The sequence below is a fragment of the Ambystoma mexicanum genome, chromosome 10 (assembly GCF_040938575.1).
Source record: "Ambystoma mexicanum isolate Mex_15411 chromosome 10, UKY_AmexF1_1, whole genome shotgun sequence".
In the NCBI taxonomy this organism is placed as follows: domain Eukaryota; kingdom Metazoa; phylum Chordata; class Amphibia; order Caudata; family Ambystomatidae; genus Ambystoma; species Ambystoma mexicanum.
The window spans coordinates 877,185,694-877,211,010 of NC_090932.1; the positions used below are offsets into that span (position 1 = coordinate 877,185,694).

At 47.7% G+C, this 25,317-nt stretch overlaps 1 protein-coding gene across 4 annotated transcripts in view; it reads right to left on the minus strand.

Moving 5' to 3' along the window:
- ACAP2 (ArfGAP with coiled-coil, ankyrin repeat and PH domains 2) overlaps positions 1–25,317 on the minus strand; it is a 1,585,345-nt gene that overhangs the window by 896,601 nt on the left and 663,427 nt on the right. For all 4 annotated transcript variants that reach the window (XM_069618585.1, XM_069618583.1, XM_069618582.1 and 1 more), the window contains exon 9: positions 14,717–14,791. In XM_069618585.1, coding sequence (XP_069474686.1) covers positions 14,717–14,791 — 75 coding nt within the window. The remainder of the gene's footprint in view (positions 1–14,716; positions 14,792–25,317) is intronic.

Genomic DNA, 25,317 nt, shown 5'->3' on the forward strand with positions numbered 1-25,317 from the left:
GTGGCGTCCTTGAACCACGAACCTGAGGAACTTCCTGTGCCTTTTTAGAATGGGGATGTGGAAGTAAGCATCCTCCAGGTCCAGCGACGATAGGAAGTCTCCTTCCTCCAGCTGTCCCAGTACATGCTGGAGGGTGACCATCCTGAATTTCTGCGCCTTGATGAATTTGTTTAACCAACGCAGGTCTAGGATGGGGCGCCAACCGCCTGTCTTCTTCCTGACGAGGAAGTACCTTGAGTATACTCCAGAGCCCCGGAGCCTATGGGGACGAGCTCGATGGCACCTTTCTTGAGCATCGCCTTTACCTCCAACAGCAGTTGAGGGACGCAATTCTCCTTCCTGGCCACGGGAGGAATGAGAGGGCACTTCTTTAGGAATTCCGGCGAGTGCCCGTTGGCCAGGGTGTCCAACACCCAACGATCGGTGCAGATGGACTCCCACACCCTGACGAACTTCGTCAGTCGGCCTCCCACTGGGGTGCTTCAGTGGGGGCCCGACCACCCGGCCGGGTCAGTCTTACTTGGAAGCGGCCTTGCCTCCTTGACGACGACGGCGGGAACCCCCTTGCTTGCCGCGACCTCTGTAGGCCTCCTGGGAAGAGGAGCGGGCCGCCTGGCGGTAGGAGGGGCCACCGCTGGATCCTTTGGAGGCACCCTGTCTGCCTATAGAGCTCCGAAAGGGCCGTCGCTGCTGAAGCACCCCAAGGGTCCGGGCCGTCTCCGAGTCAGTCTTGATGGCCTGTAGAGACTCATCCACTGCCTTACCAAAGAGGTTGTTGCCGTCGAACGGCATGTCCAACACTCTGGCCTGGACGTCGTGGCGAAAGTCTGTCGCCTTGAGCCATCCTCGTCGTCTGAGGCAAACTCCGTTGCCCAGTTGGCGAAATCCTGTATCGACAATGTCCGTTGCCACCGTAATGGCTTGATCCGACGCCACCTCGCCCTCCTGCAGAATTTCTAGGGCCTCCGCCCTTTTGTCATCAGGCAGGAAATCCAGCAGGGGAGCTATCTTGAACCAGAGCTCCCTGTCCTAGCGGGCCACGATCGCTAAGGCATTGGCCGCCTTAATCGTCGTCGCCGAGATGACTCCTCGTCCCATTGAGTCCAACTTCTTACCCTCGCTGTCCGGCGGGGAAGTGGAAGTTGAAGCCGCCGCGCCCGCTGCCGCCTTCTTAGCTGCTGCCGAGACGACCGAGTCTGGCGTGGGCTGGGCCCTGAGGCACAAGGGGGCGGCATCGGGGACTCGGTACTTCTTCTCGTACCTGTCCCTCTTGGCGGGTGTCGTGGCAGGGTTCTTGAGGACAGCAAGCCCCTCGTCCCAGATGTTGTCGAGTAAAGGCACCGCGAGGACCGTCTTCCTCTTAGCCTCTCGTCGTTGGTATAGAAACCCCTCCTTTTTCTGTTCTTCAGGGCAGAGCTGGAAGAGCTTGGATGCCCTGGTTATCATGGCGTGGAAATAGCCAACCTCGTCGGCTGGGGACGCCCGTGGGGGGAGGAGGTGAGGGGGGGTTTGGGGTGACGACGGGATGTCTGCTGTGTCCTCGCCGCCGTCCGTCCCCGTCGCCGTATCCTGTCCCGGCGAGGGGGATGAGGGGGATGAGGGGTCCGCCGGCCTCGCGGGCACGAAGGGCAGAGAGGGGTGGAATCTCCTCCGTTTGTTCAGAGGGTTTCCCCGACGGGCCTGGTTCTGGATCCTCCATCGGGGTCCGTGGTAATCTCGTCCTTATCTCGGTACATAAGGATTCGATTGCCAACAAAATGGCCTCCGAGCTATCCTGGGCTCGGGCAATGGCTGCGACGGACGGGATGGCCGCTCCACTGGGCCCTGTTCGTCGTCCTCGTCGCTATCTTCGATCACGTCAGCAGGGACCGTCCTCTGGGATCGTACCTTCTCGAACCTCTCGTTGAGGTTTATGAACCTCTCGTTGAGGCCTATGGACCTTTCTTTGATGCCCCTCTTGGTCTCCACCAGTTCCTCCTCAGAGGCTGATTCCGAGTCTGTAACGGCCACCGGCCCCCCCCTCTTTCAGCCAGAGGCTTCACGGGGGTCTTAGTGGTGGGCTGGAAAGAGGATTCCCTCCGCGGCGGCAGGGATACTCTGGGCCCAGAGGCCATTTCCATTGGCGTAGTCTCAGCCGGCTCCGCCAGGGTCGCAGAGACCACTTCGGTAGAGGCCTTAGCCGGGTGGATCAAGGCCCTCACCACCTTAGGTGCGTCCCGAGCCTTCGCCTTGGGGGGAGGGTCAACGCCTCGCTCCCCCTTCGAGATCGACCGGGTCCGCTCCAGCGGCCTACCCGGGTTCTCGGACTTCCTCTTCCCCGAACCAGAATGCTGGCTCGTGGTCGAACGTGCCGGGGAAGTAGCGCCCTGCTTGGCAACCGAAGAGCCCGACCTTTCGGTGCTCCCGGAGCTTGCGGACTCGCGGTGCTTGGCCTTCTGTTGGGCCCCCGTCGCCTACTTAGACTTAGAAGCCCGCTCAGACTTCTTCTTCGCCTTCTCACTTGCTGTGCCCTTCTCCAGCCAGGGGGCGAGGCGGGAACGACGATCTTGTTTGGTCCGTTACGAAAAGGTTCTTGCAGAACGCGCAGTCCTTCTCCACGTGCGTCTTGTCCCCATGGAGGCAGTAGAGACATCGCAAATGCTCGTCCTCCTTGAAAACGTTATATAATCCGCATCCAGGGCAGTTCCTGAACAGCTTGGATCCGGGGTCGAGCACCCTTTGTCCTGGGCCATGTCCATTGAGGTAGGCCGCAGATCTTCCGGAATCCTTCAAGAAGTGTAAACTCAACGAAAACTTCACCCTTGAGGGGCGTAGAAGAATTCCGAAACGGGTCCCCGTTATCGGAAGTAGAAACGGTGGAGCTTGAGGCTCAATTAAATTGAAAAAATGAGAAAATCTCCTGAAAAAACGTGAAAACGCAGTAAAAAACTCGAGAGCTAAACACGAGGACTCCCAACACTTGAGTGTGCGGTAAAAATCTGAGGATGGCTGCCAGAGGCGGGGCTTAGGGAGAGGGCAGTCATTGGCTGGGGGCAGTATGACCCAGAGATCAGTGATTGGTTACTACTAAGAAAGACAGATCAGAAACGAAACTGATACTGATTGTTTCTTTACCAAGGATTCCCAGCCTGATGACGGGGAATATTCATGAGCATGTGAATCCATGCCAGACCCATGCTGGAGAACAACAGTTACAGGTAAGTAACTTGTTCCTTACTCTTGACCACACATTGTTTTTTGTGTCAAAAGACCAATGGGCACTGATCGTTCCCATTGACCAATTTATCACCACTGCATAGTGAAATATGATGTTCCTCTGTTTTGTTAAGTCATGGTACACGTAGACTAGTACCTCATACCTGAAATTATTAAAACCTAGCTTACCAGTAGGATCTTTCATGTCTTGAGCTATATGATTCAATATTATGCATACATTGTTGCACTCTGGGATCTGCAACCTTTGGCTCTTTAGGTGCCTGACGACGGGGAATATTCATGAGCATGTGAATCCATGCCAGACCCCATGCTGGAGAAAGCTTGGTATAATCACTGACTCAGTGGTTAATAAGTTTTAATGTTGAAAAAGAGTGTGGGAGCCTCTACTCAGAGCAAACAAGGGTCACATTATTAATTTGGCTCATTTAGGTTATTTGGCTGTGTTCTTTCTCGGTAGAGGGGCTCCCAGACCTTACTGTGAATGTTTAATGTTGTATTGTACGCCCATGGGAAAAACCATTCCAATTCAGAAAACATGCTTTAGTCTTTGCCATCCCCACCCCCAACTCTAACTCCACAGCATCCATGGCAACAGACAATGGGTAGGACCAGCCACCACAGTCCACTCAGGAGCTGATGGGCAACTATTAGCAACCACAGCAGCTTCAATGTTTTTGAGGGCAGTGAAGTGTTAATGATTGCTTTTATCAGACATCAAGGTGAAGCTGCTGGACTGAGAACAGCCGTGGTCTGAGGAGAGGGGAAAAGTCTTGCCCACAATTGCCCACTAATGATGGGGACCATTAAAAAGGATAATACTCAGGGGGTGGGGGGTTGGAAAAAAGCAAGCTCACATGTTATTTTTTATTTTATTTGGTTTAGAAAAACCTTAACAAAAACATATTGATAAAATCATATAAACTTCTTACATTTCACAAATTCATATTACAAATAAAATCACAACCACTCCCAAAATCCACAATCAAAAATTCCCACAAAACAAACACATTAAGATAAATTATCATGATAGGAATCTCATGTATTCTATAAAATAAAACTTTTCATAATCGTATTTCAACCTGGACAGTGTAGCATTTGAGGTTTAACAAGTCACTCTCCACCGTTTTCCAATTTACACAGTGGGTTCTGTAAAAGATTCTCCTCAAATGATATATAGAAAATGCGTTTGTCTAAGCACCAACTTTTGATTGTTCCCCCACATACATCTTTCCCATAGACTTTCTCTAGACAACCAGGAAGGAGTCAAATGTAATCCAAAGATCACAATCCTCGGAGATTCAAAACACTCCCAATATATAATCACATGCTTCAGAGTTTCCAGTACATTGGTCTGACCACAAAAGCGACATCTTCCAGTTGTCGTATTCACAATACTATGATTCCAATATTGCACTATTTCATTTGTCATAATTTGGTTAAGTTTAAATCGCATGTAAGCTTTTCTTGCTCTATTGCAAGGAAAAATCTCTAGATATCGTGCCTGCTCACCCCACTTTCTCCTAAATTTGGCATATTCATAGTATGCCTTGCTCTTGCCTATTTTATCTGACATTACACACCATTGATAACGCTGAAATTTTTGTTTACACAATGGGAGCCCAGCAACTAGGTCTTCCTTTGAAATCAGCGTTACCTCTAAGATTGCATCCATTTTATTTTTAAATTTCACAATCAACGTAAGACGCCCCTCCGTTAACATAACAGCAAGGTCTTCATATAATGAGTGTTTTGGCGGAGCAAGCATTTTTGCGTAGTTGTTGAGCATACACCACTGCCATTTGGCAGACAAAAGCAATAAACCAAGTTCATTACAAATGATAACATTAGCGATCGAGGGCCCTAAGCCAAAAACCTGCTTCCACAGCCTTCCCTGTATTAGATCCAAGAATCCCTCCATCTCCAAAGTGCAGATGTCAAGCGCATATAGTACAATTGGTTCCACTTTTAGGAGATAGTATTGAATACTGGGCCGCATCGAAAAAATGACCATATCTATGTAAAATGATCTTCATCTGGGAGGTCAGCGACTTCAATTTGTCATTGAGCACGTTCTTCCATATAGTGACATAGTAGATTCTAGAAAGCCTATAGCCCAGATAGCGAATCAAGGGCGTCTGAGGGATGCAAGCACCATCAAGACACCACATAAATTTAGAGGTTTTTCTCTTGCCATCTGCGAAGGAGATGAAAGATTTAGATGGATTTACTTGAAGGTTGTGTTGGGAAGCAAAACTAAAAAACTAATTTAATTTGGCCTGAAGGCCAAAAGGGGTGTGGTCAAAGAATAGCAAATCATCCGCAAAACCAATCCAATTTAACGCAAACCTACCCAATTTGAATTTGACGGGATATATAACTGCATCACACCAACCACCAAGTCTGCTAAGTATAGATTAAATAGAACTGCAGCCAGATTGCAGCCCTGTTTGAGTCCAATCTCGGTAGGTATCGGATCTGTCACAGCCCCATCCTTAAACAACCTTATTCTATAATTTGTATTTTGGTGTAGGAGTGCAATGATAGCAACCAAACGCACTGGGAGACCTTTCCGTACCATATTCTCCCATAGCACGGCTCTAATCACTGTCAAAGGCGGCCGTAAGGTCCAAGTCTGCCATAGAAATAGGGCCAGTTTTGGAATGTTTAGTTTGTTCATACAAGTGGGCCATAATAGTAGCGTTAAGGGGGCACCCTATATTTTTTCAAAAGCCTACTTGACATCGGGGCAACAAGTTAAGTTGCGTAATATACTTCTGAATCAACTCTAAGATCAAAATCGTAAAGATTTTTGCTGACGCATCCATCAAAGCAATGGGCCTAAAATTATTTGTATCATCTACCCTTCCTTTCTTATAAAATCGGTTTGATGATCGCCGAACACCAGGACGGTGGAATTGCGTTTCACAAGAAAATGGTATCATATTTGATTTTCAGGATCTTAGCCCACAATGCCGGGTCTGCTTTAATGAGACACGGTAGGATGCCATCAGGCCCTTGAGCACTTAATCTTAGAGATAGCCCCGATAATGTCTTTGCAAGACCAAGGTGGAATTGCTCTGAAGCAGAGTCTCGAACTTTGTGTGGCATAATTTCAAATCCCGTAGGGAGCGCATATTTCCTTCTTATATACTCCACCCATGTTGTGGCAACTATGGGAGCTTCTTTTAGTCCTGCCGCCCCTGTAATGGCTCTAAGCGTGAACCACACTTGTCTAGTATCATTTTTTAGTAAGTGGTGTATCATGTTTTGATTGTCTGCAAGAGATAGTTCACACTTTAAGGTCTTCATCTTGTTTCGATACAAATTACTAATAATATGTTTCTGATACTTGTATGTGGACCCCTCATAATTGGCTTGGCGGAGCTGACATAACTGCTTTCTTTTTTCTTTCTTAAGCTTCGCAACAGTCAAATTACAGAAGTGCCGATGCATGGGGGCCCCACACGCAGCATTCTGATTGTGCACCATCCAGTTCACATGTACCTGTATGCTCTATCTGTTCTGGAGTTCCGCTAAAATACAGACTGAACCTTGGTGGTTCCGCGGATAACAAAACAAAGGATCATCCCCAATTCTTAGAGTCAGCTTATAACATGATTTATGATTCCCATCTCACAGATATAGGTAAACGAGCAATTTCAAGTGCCAAAGCTGGTACAGCAGTATATCGACCCATCGGGACATTCAACAACAAAATCAGAGCCAGGTGATCACCTAGACCGAGGTCACATATCAATGTCGGTTCCACTTGACGAAGGAGACCCATCGATACAAAAAAATAATCAATCATGGATCTTGAATACCCTTGTGACCAAGTGTAGTCTTTCAAATCCTCTTTTAGAGGCACTGGTTGTATGTCCCATGACAAAGTAATCGACCCACTTCTTCCCATTCAGTACAGAATAGGGTTCCGGGGCTCAATGGAAACTCCCACTTGCCCTTCCCAAGGTAAAGCAAGTGGAGTTGAAATCCCCACCCACAATGACAATCAAACCCGGGTTTCAGATAACTGCTTCTTCCAAAATCTTATCCAACATGTCACAAACGGCTGAATGGGGTGTGGACACTCTATTCCAATATAAACAGATAACTACAAAACCCCCCCAGGGTACCACCTGGTAGACTGAGTTCTACAACTAAAAGGGCCTCATCAGAAAACACAAGATTGGAGACAATCCTACAGGCATTATCAATTAATATTACGAGTCTGCAAAAGGGGTGCCCCAAAGATCCCTGTTTTGCTACCTAAAAGTATGTATCATAACCCTCTACATCAAACCGTGTCAAATGCATTGTCTCCTGTATGAAGATGACTCGTGGACATGACCCTACATTGAGGTGTGTGGCCCATAGCAGAACATTTCTCAAGCCACACAGATTCCACGACATAAACATCAACCCGAAGTCATCATTCAAATGTTTCTCATTCGGGATGTATGCCTGGTTTTGTTTGAGGGAGTTCGGCCCAGATATCCCTGTGAAAGCAACCGCGAAGCTCATGAATTGCCTAACAGATCTTCACTAAGTTGGGTGGGCACATTTCCCAAAAGAGGACCAGTAGGCCCCTCGATCATTATTGGAGGTGTTTCAACAGAGGGCGTTGCTTGTGCTGCAGAGAGAAATATGAACGGAGCAAGTCCAATCAGCTCAAAATCCTTTCTTTGTTCTCAAATTAGTTTCATGATGATATGTGAGTGATACCCGCATATCATCCTATTAGAATTATTGGATGATAGCCAGACCCAGTCAATATCATCAGATCCAATTGTTCTTAAGGAAGGTATAGCCTGAAAGGCCCCAAGCATAACAGATCGATTTAAACTCGTTTTCCTGTTAGGTGAAGGCTTACATTCCCAACCCATAGTAGAAGTCATTTCTGGGGTAAGGACCCATGCATCAAAGGAGGGCTCAACCTCTATTTGTCCTACATTTGGGCCCGTTTTCATGAAGTTACCAGGGTTATTTGAAGGTGCCTTTGCACCTCTATCCGGCTGCTCCCTAGCCTCCACCTGCACTGCAACCCCAACCACCTCCTTTGCCTTAGGTGAGGTAACAATATCTTCGTGAGTACTAGGGGCCCTGGCTTCAGCTTGCTTGCATTTTGGGTCCACCCCCATCTCATTTGTCAGTGGCGTCACCACAATCACACATTTCCCCTCTGAATTGCCATTTCCTTGGTTCACCATTTTAGGGTGCTTTACCTCACCAGGACCTTTGAATCTATTTGTCGCTTTTTTAATCTGCAGTGAGGGATAGAATTTTAACAACACTGATTGCATTTGATTATTAGAGCCAAATGACTCCTCCATGGGTGACAGTTGGTTCTTTTTAGCAGTAGGTTCTAATTGAAGCACTTGGTCACAATTTATTTAGTGAAATGTTTTCCCCTTCGATAACTTTTCAGTTCGGACACCATTTCCATGATCTATGTTCAAAAGGGCATTGGATTCTTGGTTGAGTTGTTGTATATCTATAATCTCATCCTCATTGGATAAGTTACACATGTCCTTTATGTATGAGCCATGATTATCATTTTTCTTTAGAAATTCGTTCTTAGATTTTTTTTTTGCAATGGCACTCAATGTCTAAATTTGATGGACCCTTCGTTTCTGCGCCCTTGCTGCCAATTATTTTAGTTTTCTAGTCAAAACTGCCCTAGGACTATTCTCTGGATCAACACTCAACTGATAGGGAACAACTTGCGCGTGTTTGGCCTGCAAGTCGTCCTCCAAATAAATTAAGTAAGTGAGGGGAGAGGGACTGAATGGACTCCCTATTGGGATGCAAATCGTCCAAATATTCCTGCCCCTCATTACATGGGAGCTCCTGCTCGCCGTGATTTCCTTGGTGCCTCACTATCATCTCCTGCAGAATTTTCTAGATCGCCAACGAATTTGCTGCAATGACCTGGGCCAGATTAATCACCGGCAATCCCGGTTTGTACTCCTCTGCGACCCATTTGAAGCTACTAATTCGGCAAAAGACTTAACTACATTTCCGGCTATCCTATGGTCAACTAGTGTTTGTGTGGCCACATCCACAGTGGCCACACTTGTGTTGTTTTTGCCAGCAGTTAGCCCGGCAACCGCATCACATGCGTCTAGGAGCACCTCAATTCGATTCGTTTTACATAACATTTCCACAAGTGATCCCTTCATAACTCCAATTTCATAATGGGTCTGCTTGTGACCTTTGTCCAGCAAGTTTAGAATACGTGCCAGCACAGGAAAATCAGTGCCCACTACTGAGGAATCCAGCGTGTGCTGTTCTGCTAGAGCACCTGAATCAGGGGCTCTCACCCCGTATTTGTGTAATGATGTACCTATATCTGGATCCGAAAGCATTAAGGCTACCAACGGCTTCAAGTTAGGTTGTGCATCAGTTGGAGAACTAGATGTCAAGTTACAGACCTTTTGAGCCCCGAAATGGGTACCCACCTCCCCCTTGGCAATACTGGTCTATGGCAAATTGCTGAACATATGTACATTTTCTCTACCAAACCCACTTTGATTGACCAGGGTGGAGGGGCCAAGGGAAAACCTCATACGTTTCCCTAACTCAGCCTCTATGGCTGGAGCAATCATAGAAACATCAGTGATTTTGTTCCTAAACGCCTCTATTCCCATTTTCCGGATTATTTCAGCACGTTCATTCATTTCCACTTCTGGGTCTATTTCTGGGTTTACTACAGCATTACCCACAGATTGATCTAATGCATTCATATCCTTCAATTTGAATGTTTTTGCTGGGTTATGTGCCTCTAAAATCCCCTCAGCTAGGTTACTTAGAGCAAGGAGGGCTGCAATTCCTCACATATAGATAGAGGTGCACACTTCGCTACCCACCTCGATACTATTTAAGCACACCGAGTTCTCCCTCGCTACCTCCGCTGTCACGAAGGGCATACTTGAGCGAGACTGAATGGTGACTCGTGAATTTTGCGGCCGCTATGTAGTCCATTGACCATTTTGCTCGGCTCTGCAAAAGCACACACAGAACACACAGTTTGGACCACCACGCCAACTAGAGAGTCAAACGCGGAACTGTACACACCGGACTCCCACAGGGTATGGGGGTACTATTTATTAGTCGTTTCAGCAGGTATGGACAAAAAGTCAAAAGCTCAATTTTCAGGGCGCTCCGAAGAAGCATAAACCCTCGACTGGAACTTATTACCACTTATTTACGAGACACATCACAATTTACACACTTGAGGAAAAGCGCTGTCCCACGGCCCTGCCCCAGCCGAACAGTCCAACAGTCGTTACACTTTTGAATGCACTCCCAGGATGCACGCGCAGGATACCCATGCACCTGGATTTTATAGTGAAAGTGAGGCTTGGGCACGGGGCGTGTTTGCTAACAGATGACCACACCTCTTGAAAGGAAATCCTTAGCCGGCACGGTCCGGGTTTCACTGTACACGTTGCTCCTCTTGCCGGCGGCGAGTCCGGGGAAAAGGAGCAGAACCAAAGCAACACGATCAGTCCAACAGTCGTTACACTTTCGAATGCACTTCCAGGATGCACCCCATTAACAGCTAGAGAAGGAGAAGCAAGATAATTTAAGTGTAGGATGCAGGAGGAGAGCATTATGGGGATAAGAAATTAAACAGAAAGTAAGTGCCTGTTCCGTAGTTGCTCTGTAATTGGGGACTAATGCTGCTGAATGGTTCCCGGTAGGTGGACAGGGGCTCTAACAACGTAATGTAACATAACAAGGAGTGCTGTTACTGTATTACCCAGATTACAGGTACTGTCATCCATATTCGAAATATTGGCCAACACACAATGCACCAACTTTGCCCAGACATGAGACCCTTTTTGCCTTGGTGACTGACCTCTGGTTTGTGGTACAGCACCAGCACATGCAAGATGAGGGCACACTATGTATGCACCAGATTTTGCTGATGCAAAGTTTCTGCTGCTTTTGTAACAATAATTAAAGTTACTCACTGTAGTGACTAGAGTATTCAGAGTCCATAGTCCCCTTTCCTCCATCCTTGTGGGTGTCCCCAAACATGGGGATGGTAGCGAAACCATTGGCATAGAAAAATTGACATTCCCTTTGAAAATGCAGTATAGCGTGCAGGGGCCAAAAAACTAAAAGATTTAGGGTTCATAGAAAAAGTTACTAGCCCTACCCATTGAAAAGGCTGCACCCTCGACTGGGTGGCAGACCACAACTGCTCAACCTCCCTCCTCTCCAACTCTGCCTACCCTTGGACAGACCATACCTGAATCCAATTTACTATTCCCACCACTAAAGCACTCATCTATGCCCCACCAGCACAGGTCAGAAGCTCTAAAAAACGAAGGGCATCCTTCGTCCTGTCCTGGGGTTCTCGGAACTCAAGCCCCCATTCTCGAGGGACCCTGGCACACTCGCAGACATCCGCGCTGACACCCTCACTAGAGCTGTCAGCACTATAGCTCCAATCTAATCTAAAAAAAGAGAAAAAATCCATGCACACGAACTGCACGCCTTATGTACCTGTAAGCGCAACAGCTTAACCAATTGGCAATCTAAGCCTAGCGACTCCACAAAGGAAGAATTAAAAAAAGTATCTTTGCAATATAAAGAAGCCATATTCAATGCTAAGTCAAGATCCCTCAACCGTAGGATTTCCAATGCCAACTCCCAATCGAAGGAAATGTTCTCCATCTTTAAAGACCTCATCACCCCCTCAGCCAGCCCTGATGAAGCATGGTGTGCCAGCATACAGGCAGCTCTGCTCAACAAAATTGAGCTACTCCAAGAAAAAAATACAAGCTTAATTCAATGCCCTACCCAAGATCGACCACCCTCCCATGCCTAGCCTCCGCTCCCAAACTCCCCCCAACCTCCTCTTCTCATTCCGTGACGTCTCAGAAACTGAAGTCCTTGAACTTCTCCAGCAGTTTAGGCCCTCAACATGCAAAGGAGACATTTGTCTCCCTAAAATCAAAGAATGTGACGATTCTCTGGCTGCTATCATCATGGCATTCATTAATGCTTACAGTCCCCTCTAGCCTCAAAGAAGCTTGGGTTCCCCCTCTTCTAAAAAAAACAAAAAACATCCCTAGATCCCTCATCCCTTAACTACTGCCCCATTACCATGGTCCCATTTCTCCTTAAAATCCTTGATAAAGCAGCCCACAACCAGATCCAACATTTCCTAGAAACCAACGCCATCCTCGGTAAAAGGCAATCAGGCTTCCGTAAAGGCCATGGCACTGAAACTGCCCTTTTGGATCTTAAAAATCAAATAACCACTATCATGGACAAAGGCAAACCTGCCCTTCTCCTGCTCTTGGATCTCTCGGCCGCCTTCGACCTTGTGGATCACAAGACTCACTTCCCATCTCATGAATGCAGCCCACTTCACTAACAAGGCCTTCTCCTGGATCACATCTTTCCTTGGAGGAAGACTGAGCGACCGCAGCTCCTTCTACCATCCAATGCAGAGTTCCCCAAGGCTCCTGCACAGCTCCCACTTTATATAACCTATTTACAAAACCACTCTTCGACAGACTAGACGCCCTCGGCATAGCTTATACTAACTATGCCAATGAAACGCAGGTCCTTCTACCACTCTCAGGCATTTATGACCAGGACTCTGCAGCCCTCCTCCAGATCTACACTACCATCCAAGCATGGATGGCAGCAAATGGGCTGTGTCTCAACAGCGATAAAAGCGAGATCATCATTATGGGCCGCAAAGAAATACTAGCTAAACTTAGCCATCAATACTGTAACTTTACTTACTATCAACCGCTCCATCATCCCAGTCTCTTCAGCAGTCCACATTATGGATCTTCCTAGACTCCATGTTATCTATGACTCACCAGGTCAGTGCCATCGCCTCTGCATCTGCCCACACCACCAAACTTATAAATGGTGTCAAACCATTCCTCTCCAACCAGAATTGCCTATCAAAAGCGAGAGCAACCAATGGGGCTAAATTAGATTACTGCAATGCGCTCCTAGCTGGCACTTCTGCAATAAATCTGAATAGACTCCAAATAGTCCAAAATATTGCTCTCAGAGCAGCTCTCAAGATCCCGAAAAGAGACCACATCACGTAGGCTCTCACTCCAACACACAAATGCTCAAGTCTCACTGCCTCACCTTACCTACCAGAGACCTTATCCAGAGACATCTCATCACATCCCAAAAGAACTTGCCATGCCAACAAACTACGCATCCCAGCCATCATAAGAGCCAAAGCAGGAGCTTACCACACCTAGCACCCAAACTGTGGAACACCCTAACCAACTCACTCAGAGCCGAGACCTCCCCCTCAGCATTCCGGAAAAAAATCAAAACAACACTTTTTAACTAACACTTCCTCCCCCCACTTTTTTTCTCTCTTCCTCCCGTACTCTGCTTGAAACTAAGTATGTACTGTACCTCCTTTCTGTAACTCATGTAATTGTCCACACTCATGATTTATGTCTGTAACAGCACCGCCATGCCCACAGGCTAATAAATAAGTCTGTCTGCTACCGATTTTAGAATGAACAATCAACTGCAGTCTCCTCCCACTATCAAACACATTTACATTATGAACCATCCAATCCTTTAATTATTAATCAAGGAAGAGAGACCTTTTTTATGTGCATGATGTTTCGATATATATGATATACTTAGGCAGCACAATTGATTATAGGTTAAACCATTTAGCAGCAGAGGTTCCTTGTATTATGGTCTTATTAGATGTTTTATTAGGGGAGATGGAGTATTTGAGAATATAACTAGACTATAGCAAGAAACTATGCTAAGGCATGTTGCCATAAATGAGCCGTTCACAGAAAGAGAACTCCTCCAGGGGATTCATAAATATATATTTTATAGTGACAAAAATGGTGGCTACACTATAGCGTGCACAGACAAAATAAAATCTTTTTAAGTACAATAGTACTAAACAAGGGATTTGATACAGTCAAAATGTTTTGCTTTACTTTTCAATAAAGTGACCTTAGAAGCAGAGTTCTCCCCATTCTCTTGAGCTTCTGCCACGTTCCACAATTCCCCTTTTTAATATTGACATCCCAAATGATTGCAAATGCCTATGGAATACTTGCAGCTATGGGGAGGGTAAATGATCAAACATGTCGTTAAAAAGAAAGCACCATGATAGAAGAATACATCCATTGCAGCATTAAAGAACACCTTCAATGTTTTCTTGATGTGAGGGATTGATCTGAAGTTCTGACAGCATAGAGAAAGGATTAATAGAGGACAATTGCAAGACACTTTTTGTATGCTGCGGAAGGGCCGCACAAGTTGACAAACTCAAGCGAGGAAACCAGTTTTAATAAATTCCTCCAATACGAACCAGATCCCTTAATCTTTATCACACTTCAAACATTTATCAGGGAGGAGGGCTAATGAATCTATGACAAGTGTCAGCTCATTAGTGGCACATGCGTACAGTCTCATCAACTTGAAGCTAGGCTTCAATTACACAGTACTCAGATGCACTCCTTAATTGTACCTTTTGCTGAATAGTGGAGTGTTTATGTTCCATGTCTTTCTTCTCTTTTGCTGCATCCACAACAAGCCGATCCAGCTGTGATTTAAAAAACAAGGTTTAATTAAAACACAGTTTTAACATGCTGGAAAAAAGCACCTTTTAAAGTAAGTGAACATAGTGTAATGAAATAGGACACCAAGAAACAATGCTTCCTTCGGTATAGGTATTTTGTGCTGTTTAGAACCAGAACAATCAATCATGATATTCAATGATAGATGCACAGGCTATGGAAAGTATAAAACATCGATGTGTTGGGAAGGGGGCAACCCTGTTCCACCCCCCTAAGCACTTCAGAGTAATGTGAGCTGCATTAGAAGCACTATGATGGGCCAGGAGTTGAGGGGACAGTGGTAGGACCCCACCCCAATATAATCAACCCACATAGTACAGCTCAGGACATGAACAAGACTGCCATTTTGTGTAGATATTAGTGCATTTTGCATAGATGTTAGTAATCATAGTTAGGAGACAAGGCCTGCGCGGCAAATGCAGCATTTCATGCACTATGCCCTAATTGCGAGATGAGGGAAACTTCCAGCCATGCCCGAGCTCCCACAAGCACAACCCACACCCCCAACCGCTATAAAGCTCATTCATTGTTCTAACATTGTTGAAAAGATATTTTTCTACATGAAAGGAATGTGCCCTACAAGGCTGTGATCATACACCAGCACCTGGTGTGCATGTTATCTCGCACTGGCCAAAGTCTGACCTTGACCTGTCCCAGCCCCAGGCAACCCTGAGTTATAGCCCATATAACTGACTAAGCCTCAAGATCCTTGAATTCTGTGGCACCAGGTGACCTTCGACCATTACCCCTAAAGTAACAAGTCTTGAATGTTCACAGACATTGCACGTCTGACCTACAATCATGTGATTTGTATTGCGAGGTGCTGGGAGGGATACATTATAGTCCAAAACGAGGGTGAAGACCTTGAAGCCCGTTGGGCGAAGGGGAGTGAGTGAAATGTGTGTGGGTGGAGCTCAGAGTGCCCCAGAACATCCTTTGTGCTAGTCTTAAAGCGTGCCAGCTGCACAGTATAATAATGAAGTACCATTGTGTTAGGAGTGTAGTTAATTTGTTATTTGACCTTCGTCGATGAGATTATCTCAGCAGCACCCACATGATTGAAGACTGACGGACTGGGCTGCAACTAATGTCCTGGCATCCCTTATGGAGCAGGCAGATCCCTGTATAGGCGCACACCAACCTGCCGCGTGGGTTTTTACTGTATAGTATTGCGTCATGATGACGATGTGTCTCCCCTTAAGCCTCTGCTTGTACCCTTTTCCAGCAGAACGTTCTTGGCAGCAGAGTTCTTTGCTGTTGCTCTCATTTTTGTGTGAGATTAAAACTTGTTATCCTACAAGATCGACTTGGGCCTTTCTTCTGTAACAGGTTGTATTCTCTCTGGTGTGAGTGTTCAGGGGCGTGCCTTCCGAGTGGTTTAGCAGGTGCCATTTAAGAGAAGTCCTCTCTGCTCTTTGAAGATGTGCACGGCTCCGAGGAGAGTGCAGGCTGGTGATGAAACACTGACTGAGAAGTTTGGGTGAGCCCACACATGAGTAGACTCTTGTAAGCAATAACAAGTAGGGGACAGATGCATGGGGAAGTGTGAGAGGTATGAACACTTTGAGAGCCAAGTCGTTGAGGTGATGTGGGTGTGGTTTGGGTTATTTCTTAATGGTGTTTGTATTGTAAAGAGATTCTTTTGGTAAGGCATTATAAGGTAAGGCAGGGAGCCCCTCCTCGAAAGGGGAGGTAAGGCAGTACCACAATAAAATATATTCTTTAAAGGAGGAATACAGAAATAAAAGTTCTGGTCCTGTGTAAATAGTGGGTCTTGTAGTGGTTATTTTAGCTCGCTATTTTAGTTTACTCGATTCATGTTTAATTGGATGAGGAACAGGCCCTAGGAGGGGCATTGATTGTGTGTGTGTCGCAGTGTGGTATTGGATGGTTGTGTGAAAGTGTGCGCATGGGGGAGGGGGACAGAAAAGGGTGGGGGTTGATTTTCCTTCTTTTGTTACAAGCAATGGCAGCGAACGTGGCACGTTAGCATGGCTGTGCGGGGTTCGTAAGACAGAGCACCAGCATGGGGGGAGGAACACCAATAGAGTATATGTACAAGGCCATGCCACTGTATCGTGACAGGGTGGAGAAATACCATAAGCAGTGGATAGCGGAGACGGGAGGGGGAATGCCCTCCCCCTTGCCAGAGCAGGGCTCCCACAATAAGAGCGCCCTGGAACGCGTGTCCACATTTTTAGTAGCGAAGTATAAGTGGAACAGCTACAGAAGAGAAAAGACATTTTAGACCTCTGGTGAAAGTTTCCGGACACAGAGGACCAAGGGGAAGGAGCGAGAGCAAAGATACAGAACAATAGAAAGTGCTGGAGGGGAGAAGGAGAGGGTCGGGCGCCAGCAGATTATATCCCTTGACAGCATGTCCCACAGACGGGTACACAAATCCAACCTATGTGCCCACCGTGATAGGGACCCCTTCAGCATTAACACCACTACAGGCTACCACTCCCCCACACACACATAAACACCCGTCTGAAGTATCAGCAACCATGGGTGTCAGGTCGAGAGTTCACAGAAAGGTTAGGAGAGTTGCTAACAGAGCTGAACAGAATACAGGCATCCTCAAGAGAAGTGAGGGATGTAAGGGTGTCGGAACAAGGATCAGGAGACTGGAAATCTGGTAGCTTCTTGCTCTGGAAGATGGATAAGGAAGGAAAAAGAAGTGTATGGTGACCACCAGGGGGGCACAGACATGATGGAGGCATAACCCATCGTCTCCCTCTCCGGGCCAGAAACATGCCGGGATTTTTAGCAGAATAAAGAAGAAATATCACCCAGTTGAGCACTGAGCAGCACCAGAAACCAATCAAGCAGCTGCTGAGGAACTCTCATCAAAAACCGCAGGGGCTGCAGCGCTGGAAACTGCATCTCGGTGACGCTCCCCCAGGCCTGGTGGCTGGAGAAAAGAAAAATGGCAGCCGCTATTGCGGTATCAGACCAGTGAGAGGCGAACAGGCCCACCTCTGAAGGGACCTGTGCAGCCGAAGCGGAATCCACAGACCTGAAGTCTAGAGGGACCCAACGGTGTGCGGCTCTCTGGGTTTGCGCGGAATGAGGACGAGAGGAGCCTGGACCCAGCCGCTGCCCTCCACCCCTCCCCCCATCCGACAACACCGGGCGCAGGACGAGTTTGCTAGGGTGGACAGCCTAGCAAAGGTAGGCGGACAGAAGCAACAAAGTGTGTCACCCCCTACCCTCTGAGGCAGCCGGCGGTGAAGTGGAAACCGTGGCCTTGCCGTGAGGACCAGGCAGATCTCTCCAGCCCCAGCAACACGCTGGCAGAGGGGTGGCCCCCCGCCACTTGGGAGGCAGGTGGCACCTGCCATACACACTAGCGACGGCCCACTCACCCACAGCAGCGCTGCCCCCCTCCCTCCAGTGAAGGCACCAGGACGTCGGCGAAGAAACTAGAGGGCCCCCTGTCCATCTAAGCCCCGTATTAACCCAAGCGCAAGGCAGCAATCCTCACAGGAGCCACAATTAACAAGCAATAACAGGACTGCAAACACACACAGTCACCTGCGGAAATCGTTGAAAGGAGTCTCCTGGATTCAAATCTAATGTCACAGACATATGATCACCTCGCAAAAACTGAGGATACTTCGCCTTGAACACCTACACAAAGTGCATGAGGTCCAAGCCAGCTACAGGGGCTCAAATCAAAGAATCACACAAGTGCCCTTTGAAAACCCCGACTGTGTTACCGTCCTCTACTGCTACTGTCAGCCACCCAACACCAGTAAACCCAAGAACGCTAAAGAAGGGGAATTGCCGCCAGCCCCTCTCCCCCCCCCATGCCACTATTCGTGCAGTCACTGAAGCTCACTTTACTACCCAACAAGGGACAGCACCTACACTAGCGCAGAGGCAGGAGCACAGCCAACGCATTGGGCTCGGTGGACCCCCCCACCCCGCCCCCGAGAGATGTAGAGAGGCGCAGGAGTAACTGGGGGCAAGTCCAGAGGGGGGAAAAGAGGAGGTAGTGGCGCCATATGTAAACCCCACTAAAGAGCAAGCCACCAAGGAAGCAAAATCTGAATGTGCTCGGATGCTCCCTGCTGATTCGGAACAACTGTATATGGTACAAACCCCTTTTTGGCGAAGACAAGGCGGCCTCACACCTAGGAAAGTCTCCGGTCTGACAATTTTGGCCCCCCACGCTGCAGCAGGGGCAAATTGACTCGACCAAAAACAAGTCTGGATCCGCGCACCGTAGCAACATTGCATAAATTAAGCCGACCAGGCACGACCATGGAACCAGATGCAGTCCAGAGCTCCTCGGACATTCCAGGCAACGATCGCAACTAAATCAAATATACGGCTCCTGCTGGGTGAAATTAGATCGATCAAATCTAGCCTTACAGAAACTGTCTCGGATCTACAAACAAAGATGGCTAAAGTGGAAGACCGTTTGGAAGCAATCGAAAGCAACCAGCAGTCAGGAGACATTGCCAATACGCAGTACGATATCCGGCTCTTGGATCTAGAACAGAAAGAACGGGACGACGAGTCAAAGATCGATGATCTGGAGAATCGGGAGCGACGGTCTAACATTCGAATCTTGGGCCTGGAGGTGAAACAGGAGGAAACTCCGACTGGTCTGGAAAGTAAGGTTAAAACCCTAATTCTGTCCCTGTACAGTGAAACAAATTACCCCCGCCACCCCCCCACAAGCTTGAATTTGACAGGGTGCACAGGGCGGGCAGTCCGCCAAGAGGACCCCGCTCAGTTATTGTAAAATGTCACTACTACGTGCAGAGACAGGTCATTTTGCTGAACGCAAGAGAAAAATACGATAGGATTCCAGGGTTCAAAGGTAAAACTGTACCAAGACCTCTTAGCAATGACATTAGCAACAAGAAGAGGATGCAGCCCCCTCACGGTTTGGCTGCAGGAAAAGGGAGTGAGGTACTGTTGGGGCCACCCCTTCTCCCTGTCGTTTGAGCTCAGCGGAGAGGAATTCAGGATAACCTCAGGAGGAGGCAGAATGAGCCCTCTGTCACCTCCAAGGCCCCACCACAGGTTCGGACACTGACACCCAAAGAGAGCCCATGGGACCGCGAGGAGAAGCAGCACCCAAACCTCCAAGACAAGGGCGAGCACAATTAAAGAAGAAATACAAATGACTGATTACTCCCTGAAGATTACGCATCGTCCTCTCAATCTATGCAGCTGTTTGCAAGACCATTTTTTTCTGGGCAACCACTTTAATTTTCTGGTGCAGTCCACCAACCGATATGACTATCAATATGAATCTGGGGTTGAGTAAGTGCTCAAGTGGTTACTGCATACTGTTCCCCACGCATATTGTTTCTTCTTTACACATATGTTATTACTCCTAGCTAATGCCCGGAGAGGGGACTCACAAGTGTGGCCCTTTCTTGATTTAGGGCGTCTCCTTTTTCTCAGATGAGAATCTACCCAGTAGCAGCTCATAAGGGTGTGAAGGGGTCGCGGGAGGGAAGATTCACTCACCTGGATAAAACGACAGGTCCGATCCACAATACTATTTCATACACACACTATGCATTGTTGCAGCTGGTCTACCACTTCCCTGCGAAGGGAATTGGTCGGCCGCCGAGCAAATTCACAGGGCAACTGGGCTCCAATCGCAATTCTCACCTTTTGGTATGGCTTGGTCTGACGGCATAGTCTTCGGTTCCCTTAACTGAAAGGCCTTAATTCAACGCAAAAAACATCAATGCTAGCACAGCAGTCTAAACAATCCAAACTGGATGTTCTGTTTATACAAGAAACAAAGTACACTAGCGGGGGAGAATGAAAGATTGTTGGAAGGGAGATGGGAGACATGGTGTGGGCTTCCGGCCCCCTGAAGAAGGGCGGAGTGGGCATCCTGTTGAGAAAGTCCCTGGGGCTCCAGATAGAACACGTACACAGAGATACCCTAGGAAGATATGTAGCGCTCAAGGGAAAGTTAAGAACATGCACTCTTACACTCTGCTCAGCCTACGCACCCAACCTGGGGCAGTCCAACTTCTTTGAACCTTTGTTTGATTTTTTGAAAACTGGAGGGATGGTACACTGGTCTGTGGGGGACATTTTAATGTAATGGCAGAGCGGGAGTGAGATTGGCACCCAGTAAAGCAAAACACCTACCCGCCTAGAAGCCTCTACGGAATAGATTCCTGAGCCAGTTGAAGGAACACCAACTAATTGACACATGGCGCACAACTCACCCGGAAGAAAATGACTTTCTATGCAGGGACCCAGTGTTCAAAGAAACTCTTTCTTTGAGACGAACGACACAGATGGAATGTCGCCGGACATGGTTTGGGAAGCAGGGAAAGCCACAATAAGAGGGATCCTAATATCGGAAGTGGCAGCCAAGAAAAGACTCGGGCAGATCAGGGAAGGAGATTGGAGAGCAGATATTTCCCGGCTGGAACAAACCCTTAGGAACCACCCTCCCCACAATGAGGACATAGTGACCCAAATTAAGGGGCTGAGAGAAGAACTAAGGGACATATGGAATGGTAAAGCGCTAACGCAACTTAAATACCTCAAGCAAAAATTCTTTGAGAAGGAGGATAAACCCCACACGATGCTAGCTAAGCAGAAAGTGGACAGAGCAGTATATAAAATTAACGATGAGTCCAGCGCTCCCCTCACAAACCCGCAGGAAATTGTCAATCGTTTTTCAGGTTTCTATTCGAAGCTGTATACAGCAGAAGGCGATAGTGCCCCCTCAGCAATCGAATACCTAGCGACCCTCCCCCACCCCCTGATCTCTGGGGAACACCTGGACATGCTAAATGCCCCGATTACCACCGGAGAAGTGTAAGGAGCCATCTCTGCCCTGAAGGCGGGCTCGGCACCAGGGTAAGACGGCTATACACCAGCCTTCTACAAAATGAACTCCGCTACCCTCACCCCTTTTCTCACCAAACTCTTCAACTAGATACTCACGTCAGGGCAGGCCCCCAAATCATTCACCGAATCTATAATCATTGTTATCCCTAAAGAAGGCAAAGACTCACTAGAATGCACATCATATCGCCCAATCTCCCTCATTAATGTAGATGCTAAAATCTATTCCAGCATCCTGGCCACCCGCCTGGCACTAGTCCTTCCCCAACAAGTCCATGCTGATCGGGTAGGGTACGTGAGAGGCAGGCATGGAGCGGATAACATCAGGAAGACCCTAGACCTCATGGCTACTCTTTGAGAAGCCGACGACAGCCCTCTCAGACTATCGGTTGATGCCGAAAAGGCATTTGACCGCATAGAATGGCCCTTTTTACGAGCGGTCCTGAAATGGGCAGGGCTGGGAGCTGTGTGAACACAAGGAGCTAGAGCGCCAAGGTCTCCATTAATGGCAAGTCCTCAAATCCCTTCACTCTCACACGTGGCACTCGGCAGGGCTGCCCGCTCTCCCCCTTGATCTATGCCTTAGCTGTAGAACCTTTTGCCCAAGCCATTAGATCTAATTCCACGATGCACGGCATGCCCCGGGGAGGCAAGGAATACAAATTGGCCATGTTTGCCGACCATATCTTACTGTATCTCACCCAACCATTAGAATCCATCCCTGCCCTCTTCCGGGAATTGTCGCAATATGGTGCCCCGCCAGGCTCGCGAGCAAACCTTCAAAAAACCATAGCAGTCCCCCTAAAAATGAATGTTGAACTATTGGAACTCTTGAAGACGAACTGGGGTATTCAGGTACAAACCCACTCCGTCAGATACTTGGGTGTCTACATTACAGTCTCTCTCTTAGATCTCTGAGGCAAATTACGTCCCCCTATGAAGATCATCCAAAAAGATGTCAACAGATGGTCCAAATTACCCTTGTCTTGGCAAGCACGCTTCACCACCATAAAAATGAATGTCTTGCCAAGATTCTTGTTTTTGTTCCAATCCCTTCTGATAATCAACCCAGAACCATTTCTGACAGAGGTAAAACGCATTCTATTGTGGTTCCTATGGGCCGATAAAAAGCCCAGGATTCAGTACTCTACACTAATTCAGCTCAAAGAGTTGGGGCGTATGGGATACCCAGACCTAGAGGAATATTACAGAGCATCTCAACTGTGGTTACTGCCGGACCACCTGTGGGAAAATTCAGAAAAACACTGGGTTGCCATAGAAAATGATATTTTGCACCAGTTACGTTGGGAGAATGGCTGTGGGTCCCCTCTACCGGCCATGACGCAAAGAATCAAAGAGCACCCCGTCCTAAAAATGTTGTGGTCCCCTCTGGCGTCCAGCCCGCGCCATGCAGGGGGTCACATCTTGGCCCTTTCCCCGTAGCTGTATTTGGTAACACCCCTCATTCGGGATCTGTTGAGCGAAGTTCAGTGTTTTCAGCCGTGGTATGAGGCTGGGCTTGCACGAGCCGGGCAGGTGTGGAAAAAGGGTTCATTCATCACCTTAGAAGAGTTAAAGGAAGCACTGCAGGGAGTCAAGGTGACCCCTATGCTATTCCTCCAGCTAAGAAGTTCCCTGATTGACGCGCGTTGGGGCAACTCTCTGAAACGCTCCCTGACTCCATTTGAGCAAATACTTAGCGCCCCCAAACAACGAAGGGTCTCATTGCATGAATGTGCAAACCTTTGATCACCAGAGGCCACCTCAAACGCCTATCCTCAGAAACTAGGTGGGAAGCGGAGCAGGGCCTAACAAATCAGCCGTAGGTATGGAAGGCTATATACAGGGCGATGTGGGCATCATCTATCTCTGTACAATATAAAATGCACAATGCACGCCTACTGGTAAGGTGGCATTACACTCCCCTAAGGTTGTCTAAAATGTTTCCTGGCACATCCCTTTCTGTTGGAGAGGCTGCAGCGAACGCTGTGACTATTGGCACCAATGGTGGGAATGCCGCAAGGTGAAAATGTTCTGGAAAGAGGTTCTGGGGTGGATTCATGCCACAGACAAGATATTTAGAGCACCAACACAAGTGCTGGTCTTGTTAGGGGTGGAGATGGATGAGGATGTATGAATCACTATCGCACATGCCATGCAACCAGTTACTAGCGGCAAGAGTTTGTTTAACCATCAAATGGAAGTCAGTCGCTCTCCCCACAAAAAGAGAATGGCTGATCAAAGCACATGCCATTTTTTGAAGTGGAGAGCCTTACAACCGCAGTGCACGAATCTTGTAGGAACACTAACATGATATGGCTGCCTTTTTTGGAATACTACACAGAATATTGGGATTCCGTAAAACCAACTGACTAGACCCATCACTGCAAACAATAAGTAAAACTAACGGAGCTGCCCCAAATTGACTGCTGACTTCATTTCTCTGCAGTACACCTATATTGCAATCTATGTAGTGTAATGTATGTACAACAACTTGAGCTGTGTGAAGATCTGCTTGTTTTTCTCTTGTTTCTTGGCATATGATGAGGGGGGTTGGGGGACGGGTCTTATAAGACAAGTTTCAATGTTTAGTTTGTTTCATAATTGCCTAGTAGTTGTAATATTGATATACCACTGATTGGTACTGTGAAACTAACATGTATCAAGTCTGACTTGTTGAAAAATCAGTTGAGAAGGAGGGAAGAGAGGGCGAGTGGATACTCTTGGGACAGGAGAATACGGTGGTGGGAAATGATGAGAGGGAGGACGACAATGGCATGTTTGATGAGGCACAGGGTGTAGAAGGAGGAAGGGGTAAAAAGGCGGCTCACAGTACCTCCCCCCCACCCCAAGTGGCTTGTGGGCAGGGGGCAGGTTGACGAATAGGGTTGGCTGGATGGCATTAGTAAAGAGAAGGGGAATTATGGAGAATGGTGTGGGAACTGGGGCGAAGATGCAGATGCCCCTCATACATAAGGGGGCAGGGAGGGCACAGTATGTGCACTGGCCCCGGATGGATAAAAACAACTTGATTAAGGCTCCCCCACACCTCACAGCAGGGGCGAGTAAGTGGATACACAAGTTGGAAAAGCAAACAGCAGGGGTGCACCTGGCAGTGGGTGATATCAAGAGGTTGATGGTCGCTATAATTGGGGACCAGGGCGGGGATATGTGGATGAAAGCTGGGTACACGGGAATAACCCTGGGGGATGATGCACACAATGGAGTGTTGTTCAACTGAATTAGAGCACAGGTGTGGGATGCGCTACGAAGGGCTTTACAAGATAACCCCAATGTACAGTCCCTGGTGCAGTGTATGATGGGTGATGTGGAGGAACCAGCTAAATTCATTCTTAAATTATAAGAGATGTGGGGAGCTGAAACGGAAGGACCGTGGGATCAATTAATACAATTTTTCTATTTCATTGTAAAGAGGGGCTTGCCAAAGGAGGTGCAGAAGGCATTAGATAGGCTTGTGGGCATCGAAGCAAAGGGGTGGCCGGAGATCTAATGTATAATAGTGCACCATTGTACAAGAATAAAGGAGCAGGACTGGGATGAGCCCATGTAGGACACGAAATTGGTAGAAAATAAATTGGTAAAAAGTTGTCCAGGCACCAGTGTCAACACCAGTACAGGTGGAGGA